General features: G+C 46.7%; 1 protein-coding gene across 3 annotated transcripts in view; it reads left to right on the forward strand.

Moving 5' to 3' along the window:
• TMEM237 (transmembrane protein 237) overlaps nucleotides 1-17,543 on the forward strand; it is a 110,326-nt gene that overhangs the window by 88,261 nt on the left and 4,522 nt on the right. For all 3 annotated transcript variants that reach the window (XM_069733584.1, XM_069733583.1, XM_069733582.1), the window contains one exon: nucleotides 4,937-5,058. In XM_069733584.1, the coding sequence (XP_069589685.1) occupies nucleotides 4,937-5,058 (122 nt within the window). The remainder of the gene's footprint in view (nucleotides 1-4,936; nucleotides 5,059-17,543) is intronic.

Here is a 17,543-nt window from a genome sequence, read left to right on the forward strand (position 1 = left end):
GTGGTGGCAGCATCATGGTTTGGGCCTGCTTTTCTTCAGCAGGAACAGGGAAGATGGTTAAAATTGATGGGAAGATGGATGGAGCCAAATACAGGAACATTCCTAAAGAAGACCTGTTTGAGTCTGCAAAAGACCTGAGACTGGGACGGAGATTTGTCTTCCAACAAGACAATGATCCCAAACATAAAGCAAAATCTACAATGGAATGGTTCACAAATAAACGTATCCAGGTGTTAGAATGGCCAAGTCAAAGTCCAGACCTCAATCCAATCGAGAATCTGTGGAAAGAGCTGCAAACTGCTGTTCACAAACAGTCTCCATCAAACCTCACTGAGCTCGAGCTGTTTGCCAAGGAAGAATGGGCAAGAATTTCAGTCTCTCGATGTTCAAAACTGATAGAGACATACCCCAAGGGACTTGCAGCTGTAATCGCAGCAAAAGGTGGCGCAACAAAGTGTTAAATTAAAGGGGCCGAATAATATTGCACGCCCGACTTTTCAGTTTTTGATTTTCCACCAAAAATTAAAATAACCAATTAATTTTGTTCAACTTCACAATTGTATTCCACTTGTTGATTCTTCACCAAAAATTTACAATTGGTATCTTTATGTTTGAAGCATGAAATGTGGGAAAAGGTTGAAAAGTTCCAGGGAGCCGAATACTTTCGCAAGGCACTGTATCAAGGATATGGGAAACTGTTGTCACATGCAGTACCCAACCAGTACTCGCCAGATATTCCTGCAGCTCCTTTAGTGTTGCTGACTGTAGGCCTTGTTGCAGCCATCCTGACCCATTTTCTTATCTTTTTATCTATTTTTAAGGAATGTCCAGCTTTTCCACTATGAATGTCAATATTGTAGCAAATTTAAGCTACCTCTTCATATGACCGTCTTCACAGTGGTACATGATATAGCTAAGGCCTTGGAATTTTTTTGTACTCTTGTTCTGACTGATAACTTTAAACAATGAGATCCCATTGCTGTGTTGTAAGCTGTTTATGGACCATGCCTTCTGCTGTAAAACGCAACTAAGAAAACGTCAGGAAAATACTAGCAGACCAGATAAACTGTACATGGTGTTAATCAGGATCACTGTAAATGATGGCAGCTGTGCACTGATTACTATTTATCATGAGGTTAAATTGTGAGTGGCTAATTCTTAACACAAGCACAACCCCAATTATAATAGGGTGCTCACACTTATGTGATCACAGTAGTTTAATCATTTTTATTTCCTCCTATCAACTATTGGAACAAGTGGGTGGTGGTAGAGTGCAATGAAAGGCCTATTTACAGGTCTGATCATTTACAAACGAGCTTTTATAAGAAAAGCTCATTCCCCATCATTTTCCCGTGTGAACATGCGATTGTTCATCTACCGATTGTATAATTTGTGACAGCCCTTAATTCTCATTGTTGGCAGCATATCACCCCCTGTGCGACCAACAACATGCATGCAGTATGGGGACAGAGAGATTGTATTAATAATAGTTTTGTCCCCATTCACTTGTGTCGGCACGTGTGGATGGAACACGGAGTGCTGATTAACTTGTATGTAGTTTATGGACATAATTGATGAGATGTTTGCACCCTGCGTTTGTAGGGGGATAGGGGACCACTCTTGGTGCAGGGAACCCTTGAAAGATGCATGTGTTCTCTATGGTTCAGTCTGAATCACCGTCTAATGTGTACTACAGCTGGTAGATAAACCGGATTTCCCTCTGAACGTATAAGGATAGGTGCACACAGTCCGTAAACGCTGCAGGTTGGACGCTGTGTACTTGTGCAGCATCCAACCCGCAGTGGCCAGAGGTTAGAGCATAGTGGAGGGGATCTCAAGGAATCCCATATCCACTAGGTGTCCAGAGACGCCTGCGGCTCAACCACGGAGACGGACAAGCGGCGTGTCTTTCCAGACCGCAGCATGGCGATTTATCTTGCGGAGACGTGAGTTCAACTTTTTTTTAATGTGTGAGGTGCTGGTTAGTCTATGTCTCATCGTTTTAAGGTTGAAAGAAGGCATTAGTCCATTGAGTCCAACCTAATATGTTGATCCAGAGGAAGGCAAAAACTTCATGAGGCAATCAGATTAGATGCTTGGTGCTACTTCCCATAATTTACAGTATCATATTTTTTGAAGAAAGGCATCCAGGCCCTCCGTGATCTTTTGTCGTGAATCCACCATCACAACATCATGTGGCAGAGAGTTCCATAATCTCACTACTCTTACAGCAAAGAATCTACGTCTGTGATTGTGATTAAATGGAATTTGTCAGCAGGATTTTGATATGTAATGTGAGGACGATGTGAGGTAGTTGAAATCTGTGTTTTAACTGCTATGTGTCACATATCAGGCAGTGTGCTGTTTACTTACAATAAAGGTTTTATCATCAGGTCATTTTCATTCTCAGGACTACAGCAGCACATGACCATGCCCCTTCTGCTTATAAGCAGGTTACTGTCAATATAAAAGGGACACCGAAAGCTGTGGTGTTGGCGGGGTTAGCTTTCTGAGCTCTGCTACATCTAAGAACTCTGATTGTGTCAGAGCTGCGACACCCGGTAAAGTGATACATCATTGGATTCAGGGTCTCTTTGCCTACATCATGCTGCTCACAGATGAGGTAGCAAAAACCTGAGGACAGATTCCCTTTAAACCATCTTTCTTCTAGATGTAGAGGATGCCCCCTTGTCACAATTACCAGTCTAGGTGTAAAAAGATCATTAGAAAGATCTCTGTCCTGTCCTCTCTTATACTTGTACATTGTAAGACTGCACCTAGGCCTTGGTTCTCCAAAACTGAATAACCCCAAGTTTGATAACCTGACTTGGTACTGCAGTGCACCCGCTGCCTTACTTCCTTTGGTCGCAGTTATTTTAAATCAGAGTGAGAATTCTAGTCTTTTAGAGTCAATTTTATTTTTTACTTTTAAAGTAGCATTAGGTTCCTTCATTTCCAGGCACCAAATTCAGCGGCAGAGGTTGTACAAATAGATGGGTCTGCCCTTTGAAAAAATTGTTCATATTGTGTGAAATATCTTTGTTTTCACTTGCGAGGAACACGTCCGTGTCTCGCATGTGGAAACGAAGCTCTGGTGCCGGCACTCCGGAGCGGAGCGTGCGGCTCCATGTGTTGCTATGCGGCCGCACGCTCCGCTCCACAGTGCCGGCACCAGAGCTTCGTTTCCACATGCGAGACACGGACGTGTTCCTCGCAAGTGAAAACAAGCCCAAATAGTGATGAGCGAAGCATGCTTGGGTGTTATCCGGGTATCTTGTGTGTGCCTGTATTTTATGTTCCAGTCCCTTTAGCTGCATGATTTGCAGCTATTAGCCATCCTGAACGCATGTGGGGGTTGCCTGTTTGTTAGGCGGTTTTGTTAACAACTGCAGATCATGCAGCTGCAGGGACTCGAGCATAATAGTTGAGCATGCCCAGATGCTTGGCTAACACCCGAGCGCTCCGACAACACCCGAGCGCGCTCCGACAACACCCGAGCGCGCTCCGACAACACCCGACCGCGCTCCGACAACACCCGAGCGCGCTCCGACAACACCCGAGCGCGCTCCGACAACACCCGAGCGCGCTCCGACAACACCCGAGCGTGCGCCGATAAGATGTTATCCCAGCACTATTTCAATTTTTCCCTTAGCAACAACAAAAAAAAGTTGCTGAATTGTGGTCAAATCTGAAATCTATGAGAAATATATTATGAGCTGCGTGTGTTATGACATAGAAATGTATGGCGTGTCCATCGGAAATTCCATAAATGTCTGCTAGGTGTGGGTCCCAGAGGTCCATTTGGTGTCTGTATGTAGAAATGTTACTTCACTCTAAAAATGGACCCACTGACGCAGGAGGAGGCTACCATAGCTGTTAAAGGGTCCCGAGTACTTGGAAGCAAAATGAACCTGTGCGGTCTCTATACCCATGGCCTTGTCATGTAATCATTGGGGCTCTCCGCTTCCATTTGCATAATACATGCCACAGATCACTTAGTTTGTTTCTAAAATGGGACAATGTCCAAGGAAAGATGTAAATGGAGTTCTCTGTGCATGTGCGGCTTTTTGTGTTTTCTAGAATGGAAATAAAATTATACTGACCTTTTAAAGGGGTTGTCTCCATTTAGTTAATGTTTGCCCCTGGTCTCAGTTTGGTATAACAAACAAAAACTATGCTGAGCACTCCTTCTCTGGGTCCACCGACAAGTATCCGCCAGTGCTCCTGGTGTCTGGCATTGGTTGCGATGCTGACATCACATCAACAGCGCAGCAGTCAATTCGTGAGCTCAGCGGCTCTGCCAGTGAACACCGCACTCAAGGCCGCCCACTGATTGTCTGCTGCGCTGTCAACGTTGACATGTGTGCCGCAACCAATGCAAGACACCGTGAGCAGCAGCGGAAACTAACCAGTGGTAACGGGGAAGGCGAGTAATGCGATTTTTTTTTTTTTTTTTTTTTTTTCTTTATACCAAACTACACAAAGGGCCAAAAATGAACTGCATGGGGGATAATCCCTTTAATAATTCTTTGGCATTCAATGGTCACTGGCCATACTGTGCTTCCATTGACTGCAGCTGTGACGTAGCACATTGCCATGTCACTGCTCCAACCAATGGTGAACTGTGAAGCTGACGATGGGAGTGAAAGGGGATTCAGAGCACTCTTAGCTGCTTATGTGGCCTGTCCGCAGCATCTTGTTTGGCATGAAGGCTGCTGCTTTCCAGATACGTCAGCTTTTATGTCGTTTGCAAAGAATGGTTGCAATGAGTTAACACAAGGTGCAGGGGGAAATTTGGGATCTCATGAGTTTCATTTTGGCTGGAGATTGAGGTGAATATAATGGCTAGTAATTATAAATTGTCCATAGTACAAATGTAATCAAAATGGTAAGTAATTAAGTGATAGTTGACTGCTTCTTTCCTTTATGATTCCAGGCAAGAAGGTACAGAAAGACAGATCCTTCAACCTTGGGTTGTTGTCAACTTGGTTGTTACTCTGCTGGTTGGCCTCGCCTGGCTATTTTTATCATGCCGGCCCGATTTGGATCACAGTGAAGGTACTATCTCTATTTTCCATAATCGGACATTTTTTAGTATTTTTTTCTTTATCTTGCTCCCTATGTGGCTTCATTAACGTAGTTTACTCATCAAGGTGTTGGTATGATAATCTGATATGCCATAGTGATACACTATATGCTCTATAAAGTATATGGACACCCTTTCTGATTGTGTTAAAGGGCTAATCTGAGAAATGTAATAAAAACAAATTCTTTATTATGTATATATTATAAATTTTACTAAATACCTTTATTTAGCAAAAATGTAATCTTTACGTAGTGCACTGTCCGGATTTTAAATCGGTCTGCTCCCAGCAGTGAGGTTGTAGGACGGGCTGCTTAAAGATGTCTGCTCCCAGCAGTAAGGTTGTAGGACGGGCTGAGTAAAGATGTCTGCTCCCAGCAGTGAGGTTAAAGGACGGGTTGCGTAAAGATGTCTGCTCCCAGCAGTGAGGTTGTAGGACGGGCTGCGTAAAGATGTCTGCTCCCAGCAGTAAGGTTGTAGGACGGGCTGAGTAAAGATGTCTGCTCCCAGCAGTGAGGTTGTAGGACGGGCTGCGTAAAGATGTCTGCTCCCAGCAGTGAGGTTGTAGGACGGGCTGCGTAAAGATGTCTGCTCCCAGCAGTGAGGTTATAGGACGGGTTGCGTAAAGATGTCTGCTCCCAGCAGTGAGGTTGTAGGACGGGCTGCGTAAAGATGTCTGCTCCCAGCAGTGAGGTTATAGGACGGGTTGCGTAAAGATGTCTGCTCCCAGCAGTGAGGTTGTAGGACGGGCTGCGTAAAGATGGCTCCCAGCAGTGAGGTTGTAGGACGGGCTGCGTAAAGATGGCTCCCAGCAGTGAGGTTGTAGGACAGGCTGTGTAAAGACATCTGCTCGAGCCAGACATCAGGTGAGGTCAGTGTCCTGCCAGGTTTCTTGAACACAGATTCCTCTGTTCACCGTACCTGAGACACAAGTGCCGGAGCCAGTACAGACTAAGGCCAGTTTCACATGTCCTGATATTTCAAGTACTGGAAAAACCGGTACAGGAGATATCCGTGTCCGTTTGTCACATCCGTGTGGATATGTACCCGAGCCAAAGGTTTGCATCTGAAAATGAAGGGTTAATGCGGTAATTAAATGGTTAGTGATGTCAAAGGTGTGGTCCATTAGTGATTATTTATTTAAAGCTTGTCAAAAACATTTGTCTCAATGACATCTCTACTTTTGCCTGTGTGTTAGTAGTCCTTTGGCGAAACAAATATGTCAAGGTCTAGACACCTGGCTAGTAAAGAAACAATTTGTTTCAATGCTAACCCTAGAATTTTAAAAACGCACACGGATGGCATCCGTGTGCAGTACGTGTTTACACAGACCCACTGACATGTATGGGTCTGTGTGATCCGTGCTGCTGCACAAAAACGGACATGTCGACGTGTGGAGCACACAGACACACGGTCCGTGAGAAAACACAGATATGTGCACAGACCTATTCACTTGAATGGGTCTACGTGTGTCAATGTCTCCAGTATGTGTGAAAACTGTCACCACACGTACCGGACACACTGACGTGTGAAACCGGCCTAAAGCAGGCGATAACCTACCTAGCTGACAGGTTTATTGGAGGACAAGACTATGGAGCTGCCGGTATAAACTGTACAGGCTGTGTACAGCTTATTCTTATCCGAGTAGACAGTTTGTATTGTTGCACATTCACTATACCCAGCAGGACGCTGCCCTCACCTGACGTCTGTCTCGAGCAGACATCTTTACGCAGCCCGTCCTACAACCTCACAGCAGGGACCTGACATATTTAAAATCCTGAGTACACTAACTAAAGATTACATTTTTACTAAATATTGGTATTTATTAAAATCTGAAATATTTAAATGTACTTTATTCACTTTTATTACATTTCTCGGAGTACCCCTCTAAGAGTGCACAAGCTCCCAGCCATGCAAGGTGTATAGACAAATATTGGTAGTGGTACTGCTCAGTGACTTTAAAGGGAGGGTGCCGTGATTTTAGTTTTTGTATTAATAATTATTGATTATATAATCAATTATTTTTAATACAAAAGTAAATGTACTACTTTCATACTTTTTTATTTATTCATTTTTACTTTTACCACTGGAGGCCGCCATTTTCATTAGTGGGTGTGTCTGGGCACGACACTTGCACACCTCACTTACGGCAGCCATGGACATAGGAGCCAACGGTCGGACTCCGACCGCATCTCTTTAATTGAGGCTGCTTCTGCCTCTCAGCTGTGACTTAAGCACGCCCACTGAGCTGCTACGTCACAGCTGTGAGAGGAGATCGCGGCCATTTTGTTTTTTATTTTCCTCGGTCATCGCACACACAGCTCAGTGTGTGCGATGACAGGAGCTGCCAGGGAGAAGCTGCTGCTGGGAAGCGAGGGTCGGGGTGAGTATCTGCAGCCAGGAGCTGTGATTGCAGCCTGTACTTAGTATTACAGTACAGGCTGCAATCACTGCTCACTGCCGACCTGTTCAGAGCAGGGAGATCGTCACACTGCTCTGCCCTGACCATGATTCAGCACTTCCTGGGAGAGGACTGAAGGTAAGTACAGAGTTTTTATTTTCTTATGCATCTACCACTGCTACCAGCCCCTATATACCACCTACCACTGCTACCAGCCCCTATATAGCACCTACCACTGCTACCAGCCCCTATATACCACTTACCACTGCTACCAGCCCCTATATACCACTGCTACCTGCCTCTATATACCACCTACCACTGCTACCAGCCCCTATATACCACTGCTACCAGCCCCTATATACCACCTACCACTGCTACCAGCCCCTATATAGCACCTACCACTGCTACTTGCCCCTATATACCACTGTTACCTGCCTCTATATACCACCTACCACTGCTACCAGCCCCTATATACCACCTACCATTGCTACCTGCCCCTATATACCACTGCTACCTGCCTCTATATACCACCTACCACTGCTACCTGCCTCTATATACCACCTACCACTGCTACCTGCCCCTATATACCACTGCTACCTGCCTCAATATACCACCTACCACTGCTACCAGCCCCTATACCACCTACCACTGCTACCAGCCTCTATATACCACCTACCACCTGCCCCTATATACCACCTACCACTGCTACCTGCACCTATATACCACTGCTACCTGCCTCTATATACCACCTACCACTGCTACCAGCCCCTATATACCACTGCTACCTGCCTTTATATACCACCTACCACTGCTACCTGCCCCTATATACCACCTACCATTGCTACCTGCCCCTATATACCACTGCTACCTGCCTCTATATACCACCTACCACTGCTACCTGCCCCTATATACCACTGCTACCTGCCTCTATATACCACCTACCAGTGCTACCAGCCTTTATATACCACCTACCACCTGCCCCTATATACCACCTACCACTGCTACCTGCACCTATATACCACTGCTACCTTCCTCTATATACCACCTACCACTGCTACCAGCCCCTATATGCCACCTACCACTGCTACCTGCCCCTATATACCACCTACCACTGCTACCTGCCCCTATATACCACCTACCACTGCTACCTGCCCCTATATACCACCTACCACTGCTACCAGCCCCTATATAGCACCTACCACTGCTACCAGCCCCTATATACCACTTACCACTGCTACCAGCCCCTATATACCACTGCTACCTGCCTCTATATACCACCTACCATTGCTACCTGCCCCTATATACCACTGCTACCTGCCTCTATATACCACCTACCACTGCTACCTGCCCCTATATACCACTGCTACCTGCCTCTATATACCACCTACCAGTGCTACCAGCCCCTATACTACCTACCACTGCTACCAGCCTCTATATACCACCTACCACCTGCCCCTATATACCACCTACCACTGCTACCTGCACCTATATACCACCTACCACTGCTACCAGCCCCTATATGCCACCTACCACTGCTACCTGCCCCTATATACCACCTACCACCTGCCCCTATATACCACCTACCACTGCTACCTTCCTCTATATACCACCTACCACTGCTACCAGCCCCTATATGCCACCTACCACTGCTACCAGCCTCTATATACCACCTACCACCTGCCCCTATATACCACCTACCACTGCTACCTTCCTCTATATACCACCTACCACTGCTACCAGCCCCTATATGCCACCTACCACTGCTACCTGCCCCTATATACCACCTACCACTGCTACCTGCCCCTATATACCACCTACCACTGCTACCTGCCCCTATATACCACCTACCACTGCTACCAGCCCCTATATAGCACCTACCACTGCTACCAGCCCCTATATACCACTTACCACTGCTACCAGCCCCTATATACCACTGCTACCTGCCTCTATATACCACCTACCACTGCTACCAGCCCCTATATACCACCTACCACTGCTACCAGCCCCTATATAGCACCTACCACTGCTACTTGCCCCTATATACCACTGCTACCTGCCTCTATATACCACCTACCACTGCTACCAGCCCCTATATACCACCTACCATTGCTACCTGCCCCTATATACCACTGCTACCTGCCTCTATATACCACCTACCACTGCTACCTGCCTCTATATACCACCTACCACTGCTACCTGCCCCTATATACCACTGCTACCTGCCTCTATATACCACCTACCACTGCTACCAGCCCCTATACCACCTACCACTGCTACCAGCCTCTATATACCACCTACCACCTGCCCCTATATACCACCTACCACTGCTACCTGCACCTATATACCACTGCTACCTGCCTCTATATACCACCTACCACTGCTACCAGCCCCTATATACCACTGCTACCTGGCTTTATATACCACCTACCGCTGCTACCTGCCCCTATATACCACCTACCATTGCTACCTGCCCCTATATACCACTGCTACCTGCCTCTATATACCACCTACCACTGCTACCTGCCCCTATATACCACTGCTACCTGCCTCTATATACCACCTACCACTGCTACCAGCCTCTATATACCACCTACCACTATATACCACCTACCACTGCTACCTGCACCTATATACCACTGCTACCTGCCCCTATATAGCACCTACCACTGCTACCTGCCTCTATATGCCACCTACCACTGCTACCAGCCCCTATATACCACTTACCACTGCTACCAGCCCCTATATACCACCTACCACTGCTACCAGCCCCTATGTAGCACCTACCACTGCTACCAGCCCCTATATACCACTTACCACTGCTACCAGCCCCTATATACCACCTACCGTTGCTACCTGCCCCTATATACCACTGCTACCTGCCTCTATATACCACTGCTACCAGCCCCTATACCACCTACCACTGCTACCAGCATCTATATACCACCTACCACCTGCCCCTATATACCACCTACCACTGCTACCTGCACCTATATACCACTGCTACCTGCCTCTATATACCACCTACCACTGCTACCTGCCCCTATATACCACTGCTACCTGCCTCTATATACCATCTACCATTGCTACCTGCCCCTATATACCACTGCTACCTGCCTCTATATACCACCTACCACTGCTACCTGCCCCTATATACCACTGCTACCTGCCTCTATATACCACCTACCACTGCTACCAGCCCCTATACCACCTACCACTGCTACCAGCCTCTATATACCACCTACCACCTGCCCCTATATACCACCTACCACTGCTACCTGCACCTATATACCACTGCTACCTGCCTCTATATACCACCTACCACTGCTACCAGCCCCTATATACCACCTACCACTGCTACCTGCCCCTATATACCACCTACCACTGCTACCTGCCCCTATATACCACCTACCACTGCTACCTGCCCCTATATACCACCTACCACTGCTACCTGCCCCTATATACCACCTACCACTGCTACCAGCCTCTATATACCTCCTACCACCTGCCCCTATATACCACTGCTACCTGCACCTATATACCACTGCTACCTGCCTCTATATACCACCTACCACTGCTACCTGCCCCTATATGCCACCTACCACTGCTACCAGCCCCTATATACCACTTACCACTGCTACCAGCCCCTATATACCACCTACCACTGCTACCAGCCCCTATATAGCACCTACCACTGCTACTTGCCCCTATATACCACTGCTACCTGCCTCTATATACCACCTACCACTGCTACCAGCCCCTATACCACCTACCACTGCTACCAGCCTCTATATACCACCTACCATTGCTACCTGCCCCTATATACCACTGCTACCTGCCTCTATATACCACCTACCACTGCTACCAGCCCCTATATACCACCTACCACTGCTACCTGCCCCTATATACCACTGCTACCTGCCTCTATATACCACCTACCACTGCTACCAGCCTCTATATACCACCTACCACTGCTACCTGCACCTATATACCACTGCTACCTGCCTCTATATACCACCTACCACTGCTACCAGCCCCTATATACCACCTACCACTGCTACCTGCCCCTATATACCACCTACCACTGCTACCTGCCTCTATATACCACCTACCACTGCTACCAGCCCCTATATACCACCTACCATTGCTACCTGCCCCTATATACCACTGCTACCTGCCTTTATATACCACCTACCACTGCTACCTGCCCCTATATACCACTGCTACCTGCCTCTATATACCACCTACCACTGCTACCAGCCCCTATACCACCTACCACTGCTACCAGCCTCTATATACCTCCTACCACCTGCCCCTATATACCACCTACCACTGCTACCTGCACCTATATACCACTGCTACCTGCCTCTATATACCACCTACCATTGCTACCAGCCCCTATATACCACCTACCACTGCTACCTGCCCCTATATACCACCTACCACTGCTACCAGCCCCTATACCACCTACCACTGCTACCAGCCTCTATATACCTCCTACCACCTGCCCCTATATACCACCTACCACTGCTACCTGCACCTATATACCACTGCTACCTGCCTCTATATACCACCTACCACTGCTACCAGCCCCTATATACCACCTACCACTGCTACCAGCCCCTATATACCACCTACCACTGCTACCAGCCCCTATATACCACCTACCACTGCTACCTGCCCCTATATACCACCTACCACTGCTACCTGCCTCTATATACCACCTACCATTGCTACCTGCCCCTATATACCACTGCTACCTGCCTTTATATACCACCTACCACTGCTACCTGCCCCTATATACCACCTACCACTGCTACCAGCCCCTATACCACCTACCACTGCTACCAGCCTCTATATACCTCCTACCACCTGCCCCTATATACCACCTACCACTGCTACCAGCCCCTATATACCACCTACCACTGCTACCTGCCCCTATATACCACCTACCACTGCTACCTGCCCCTATATACCACCTACCACTGCTACCTGCCCCTATATACCACTGCTACCAGCCCCTATATACCACCTACCACTGCTACCAGCCTTTATATACCACCTACCACTGCTACCAGCCCCTATATACCACCTACCACTGCTACCAGCCTTTATATACCACCTACCACTGCTACCAGCCCCTATATACCACCTACCACTGCTACCTGCCCCTATATAACACCTACCACTGCTACCTGCCCCTATATACCACTGCTACCTGCCCCTATATACCACCTACCACTGCTACCTGCCCCTATATACCACTGCTACCAGCCCCTATATACCACCTACCACTGCTACCAGTCCCTATATACCACCTACCACTGCTACCTGCCCCTATATACCACCTACCACTGCTACCTGCCCCTATATACCACCTACCACTGCTACCTGCCCCTATATACCACCTACCACTGCTACCTGCCCCTATATACCACCTACCACTGCTACCTGCCCCTATATACCACCTACCACTGCTACCTGCCCCTATATACCACCTACCACTGCTACCTGCCCCTATATACCACCTACCACTGCTACCTGCCCCTATATACCACCTACCACTGCTACCTGCCCCTATATACCACCTACCACTGCTACCTGCCCCTATATACCACCTACCACTGCTACCTGCCCCTATATACCACCTACCACTGCTACCTGCCCCTATATACCACCTACCACTGCTACCTGCCCCTATATACCACCTACCACTGCTACCTGCCCCTATATACCACCTACCACTGCTACCTGCCCCTATATACCACCTACCACTGCTACCTGCCCCTATATACCACCTACCACTGCTACCTGCCCCTATATACCACCTACCACTGCTACCTGCCCCTATATACCACCTACCACTGCTACCTGCCCCTATATACCACCTACCACTGCTACCAGCCCCTATATACCACCTACCACCGCTACCAGCCTTTATATACCACCTACCACCGCTACCTGCCTCTGTATACCACCTACCACTGCTGCCTGCCTCTGTATACCATCTACCACTGCTGCCTGCCTCTGTATACCACCTACCACTGCTGCCTGCCTCTGTATACCATCTACCACTGCTACTTCTGTCCTGTGTAGCTAATCTAGTCCTGTGTAGCTAATCCTGTCCTGTGTACAGTATCACACAAGATAGGATTAGATACACGGCTCAGCACAGTATCACACAGGACAGGATTAGATACACGGCTCAGCAGTCAGTATCTAATCCTCTCCTATGCACTCTTCTCCCCCTGCGTGTCTTTCCCCATTGTGGTTTATTATTTTTGTTGTGGGAGATGAGGGAGTCGAGGATTATCCGTTCGGTATGGTTTAAAAAAGATTAATAAAGGACTTTATTCTGGCCGAGTCTTTATTTACAATACATGTGAGATCTATGTGGCGGCATTATGGGTGATCTATATGACGGTATTATGTGAGAAGCATATGGTGGTATGTGAGAACACTGGCGGTATTATGTGTGATCTATGTGGTGGTATGTGTGATCTATATGGAGGTATTATGTGAGAACTATATAACAGTATTATGTGTGATCTATATGGCGGTATTATCTTCAGAAAGGGGACCCATTTTAGGGTGGTTCTGGCTGATCACCTGCACACTGGTCTGGGGTCATAGAGGGGGCAGCAGGACCTACGTTAGGTGCAGTCAGGGGAGGGCTGGTGAGGCAGCTGAAGAGAGGGGTCTCATTTTTATTGTTACTATATGGCTACATTTCCCCCCTGCTTCCCAGTGTAACCCCGTACTGCGCCTGTCGCCTCGCTTTCACACATCACCAGGACAGGATCTGAGGAGGGGAATGCGGTCTTTGCATGCAATGTCTGGATCAGAACAGGCCATCAATCAGCAGAAATGTTTCCTGGATTTTTGTGGCGCAGACAAGCAGACGGTCCATCCATGTTTATAAAAGACAGCGCTCTATGTATAATCCCTGGCTGCTCCGCGCACTAAACATGGTGCCCCCCCCCCTCCCCCCATAGATTAGCACACTGCTCTCCTGAAATACTCTGTGCTGCTGTCACCCTGCTCCCTCCACCATATGTCTCCCAGAATCCTTGCTGCCTGCCATCCTCTGACTGTTTACTTGCCAGTATAACTTTGCTAAGGGATAAGAGAAGATTCAGGAACACAGCGAGAAGCCATTTTGTTGGTGACTGCAAACACCCAGAAGGGGAGGAGAGGAGACATCAGACACGTCAGCAGACTCCGCCCATAATTACTGCAGTGCAGTAATGTGAGCTAGTTGTACACTAGGTTTTTGTCAAATTTCAGTAGCTGCTCCCCCTAGTGTTTAGAAGTGGAAATGCCAAACTTTTTAAAATGATTTTTCATATTTTACTAAATTATAAACAAATGATAATATTTTTTTTAAAGAAAATGTAAACATTAATTCTTCATTTTTCAATTGCTTGAAAAAATTTTTTTTTATGGCACCTTCCCTTTAAATATGGTCCATCATCTGCTGCCACAGGTTATAACAGCTGACCTACAAGGCAGTAGACCGTAGGGCTCAAGAGGAGTTATGAGTCACTCTTTACTCTCTGGTGGTCTCATGGATGAATCTGGATTTGACATATGCCCAGAAAGTGAGACCTACTGGAAGGCACAGTGTATACTAGAGATGAGGGAATTAATTCACAGACCCCTGGTACAGTGGCCACATCAGTAGTCCATGGCAGCCAGAGGGGAGCCCTGCAACCTGTCTCCTACGTCCTGGAATACCTGGCTTCTCATCCAGTTTGAAGGTCTGGCGAGACATCATCGATGAGGTGTGATGCACACATGACATTGTGATGAGCCTTCTGATCAGAAGACATGCTGGGGATTCATACATTTTTCAGTCGAGATATTTTATGTAGGTCCTTTATTCCCTCACCTCAAGTCCAATTTTCTGATATGGGAAATATGGAAACAGGAGTCTAAATTTGATTGACATATGTTATGGGATTGTTTTTCCAGGTTTTTTCCTAGGCTAGTACCAGTGAAGGATAACGGTAATGTTACAATATTCAGTATAGTGGAGTGTCCTGACGGCCATGTACGTCCTGCTCAGCATCTTGGAAAAATAACGTTGTCGGCCCAGCGTATCGCCTCACAAACGGTCCCTGTTCCCCTGCTCTCTGTAGCTGTAAAATTATTAACCAAAGTACTTGCCATCAGGGTAAATAGTGATCCATGAAGACCAAACAGGATTTATGCCTAATAAGTCTATCGCCATCAACATACGACGTTTGGACCTTAACTTACAACTAGGTAGTGCAGATACTGGACATGAGCAATAATGTCCTCCACGCTGCAAAAGTTCTCAAGAGCGTTGAGTGGAATTATTTGAGTAAAGTACTAAATACAATGGGATTTGGTAAATTGGGTTAAACTATTGTGTGGGTCACCGACCACCAGATTGAGAGTAAACAGTTGTCTATCGTGTCCTTTTGCGCTGAGAACGGGCACATGTCAGGACTGCCTCCTCTCACCCCTCCGGTTTGCTTTGGCAATAGAACTTCTGGCATGCAAAGTGTGGGACTCTAGGGAACTTGTAGGGTTTAGATCAGTGTTTCCCAAACTCTAGTCCTCCCGGACCCCAACAGGTCATGTTTTCAGGATTTCCTTACTATTGCACAGGTGATGGAAGTATCAGTTCTCCCACTTGTGCAGCACTATGGAAATTCTGAAAACACAACCTGTTGGGAGCCGTGAGGACTGGAGTTTGGAAAATACTGGTTTAGATGTAACATAGTAGAAAAGGTGAGTCTCTCTGCTGATCACATGCTACTTTTTGTGGGGGATGTAGAGTCATCTATTGGTCTAATAATGGAGTTTGGTCAATGGTCAGGCCTGAAAATCAAATGGGAAAAATCATCCTTGATTCCACTAGACCCTCTTCCCACCTTTAGAAACAATTGCTCCATCTCAGATACAGGTGGTGGATAAGTTAAAATACACTGGCGTAGTGGTCAGCTTAAACACAAGGGATTATATAAAGCTAAAAAAAAAACCTGTTTGCTAGATTTAGGTCCACAATAAATACGTGGTGTAGACCACCCCTATCAGTAGTAGGTAGGGGGAACCTCATCAAAATTATTTTGATGCCACATTTGCTCTACCTGCTACACAATTCCCACGCTGGATCCCATCTCGCATTTTCCCCAATGTACAGACATTGTTCAGAGAACTATTATGGTGCAAACGAAATGCAACAATTAACGGATGACACCCCATGGATTTATTTTCTAGCCTCTCAGATGCAACATTATCATGGCTGGGAATGGAGAGAGAGGGAAAAATAGGATGTCTTGTTTTACGACACAAAAAATGGTTGTCACCCCTTTGTGTAATGGAAGTGAAAACTGGGTCTATAGATAGAGATCAGCCAACCTTATCATTGATGCACAAAGAGATCACTAGGAATTACTGGACACTCCAAATTTACCCTGATATAGCAAAATCCTCAACTGGTGGAGTTTGGTAAATTAATTGGCTTTAGAGGTTGGTTCTGTTAATCCAGGGGTGGGAAACTTCAAGCCCCCAGCCATTTATGGCCCTCAGTGACCTTTTATCAGGGCGCAGATCAGATTTTCAGGGACAGAATTCTTGGGCAGGGAGTTGTATTTTGATTACAACCAGCTCATTCATTTCTTCTTACTCTGTGAGCACACACACGGTAGTGTTCACTACTGAACACTGAAGGGCACGCAATGAAAGATTACGTCCTGACACCAGTCCCAGAGTCAGAATGTACTTTGTGGGCAAAGTTTGTACGGCTCCCGAAGGATGGTATAAATATCCAACTGGCCCTTGGCAGAAAAAAGATTCCCCACCCCTGTGTTAAAACGTTAAATCATTTAACAGAAAACAGGATATTTAAAAGCTTTAATAAACTCCAAGTGGTCTTCCTCATAATCTTTGTCCAATACCTGCAACTAAGGCATGCGAGCCAGACTCCGTATAATGTTGCTATGCCAGATAGAGTGAAGGACTATATACTAGACTTGGGATATTCTATGATAGAAAAACCGGCACCAACACTCACCTTATTATACAAAAACT

Source organism: Ranitomeya imitator, chromosome 7, assembly GCF_032444005.1.
Source record: "Ranitomeya imitator isolate aRanImi1 chromosome 7, aRanImi1.pri, whole genome shotgun sequence".
Lineage (NCBI taxonomy): Eukaryota > Metazoa > Chordata > Amphibia > Anura > Dendrobatidae > Ranitomeya > Ranitomeya imitator.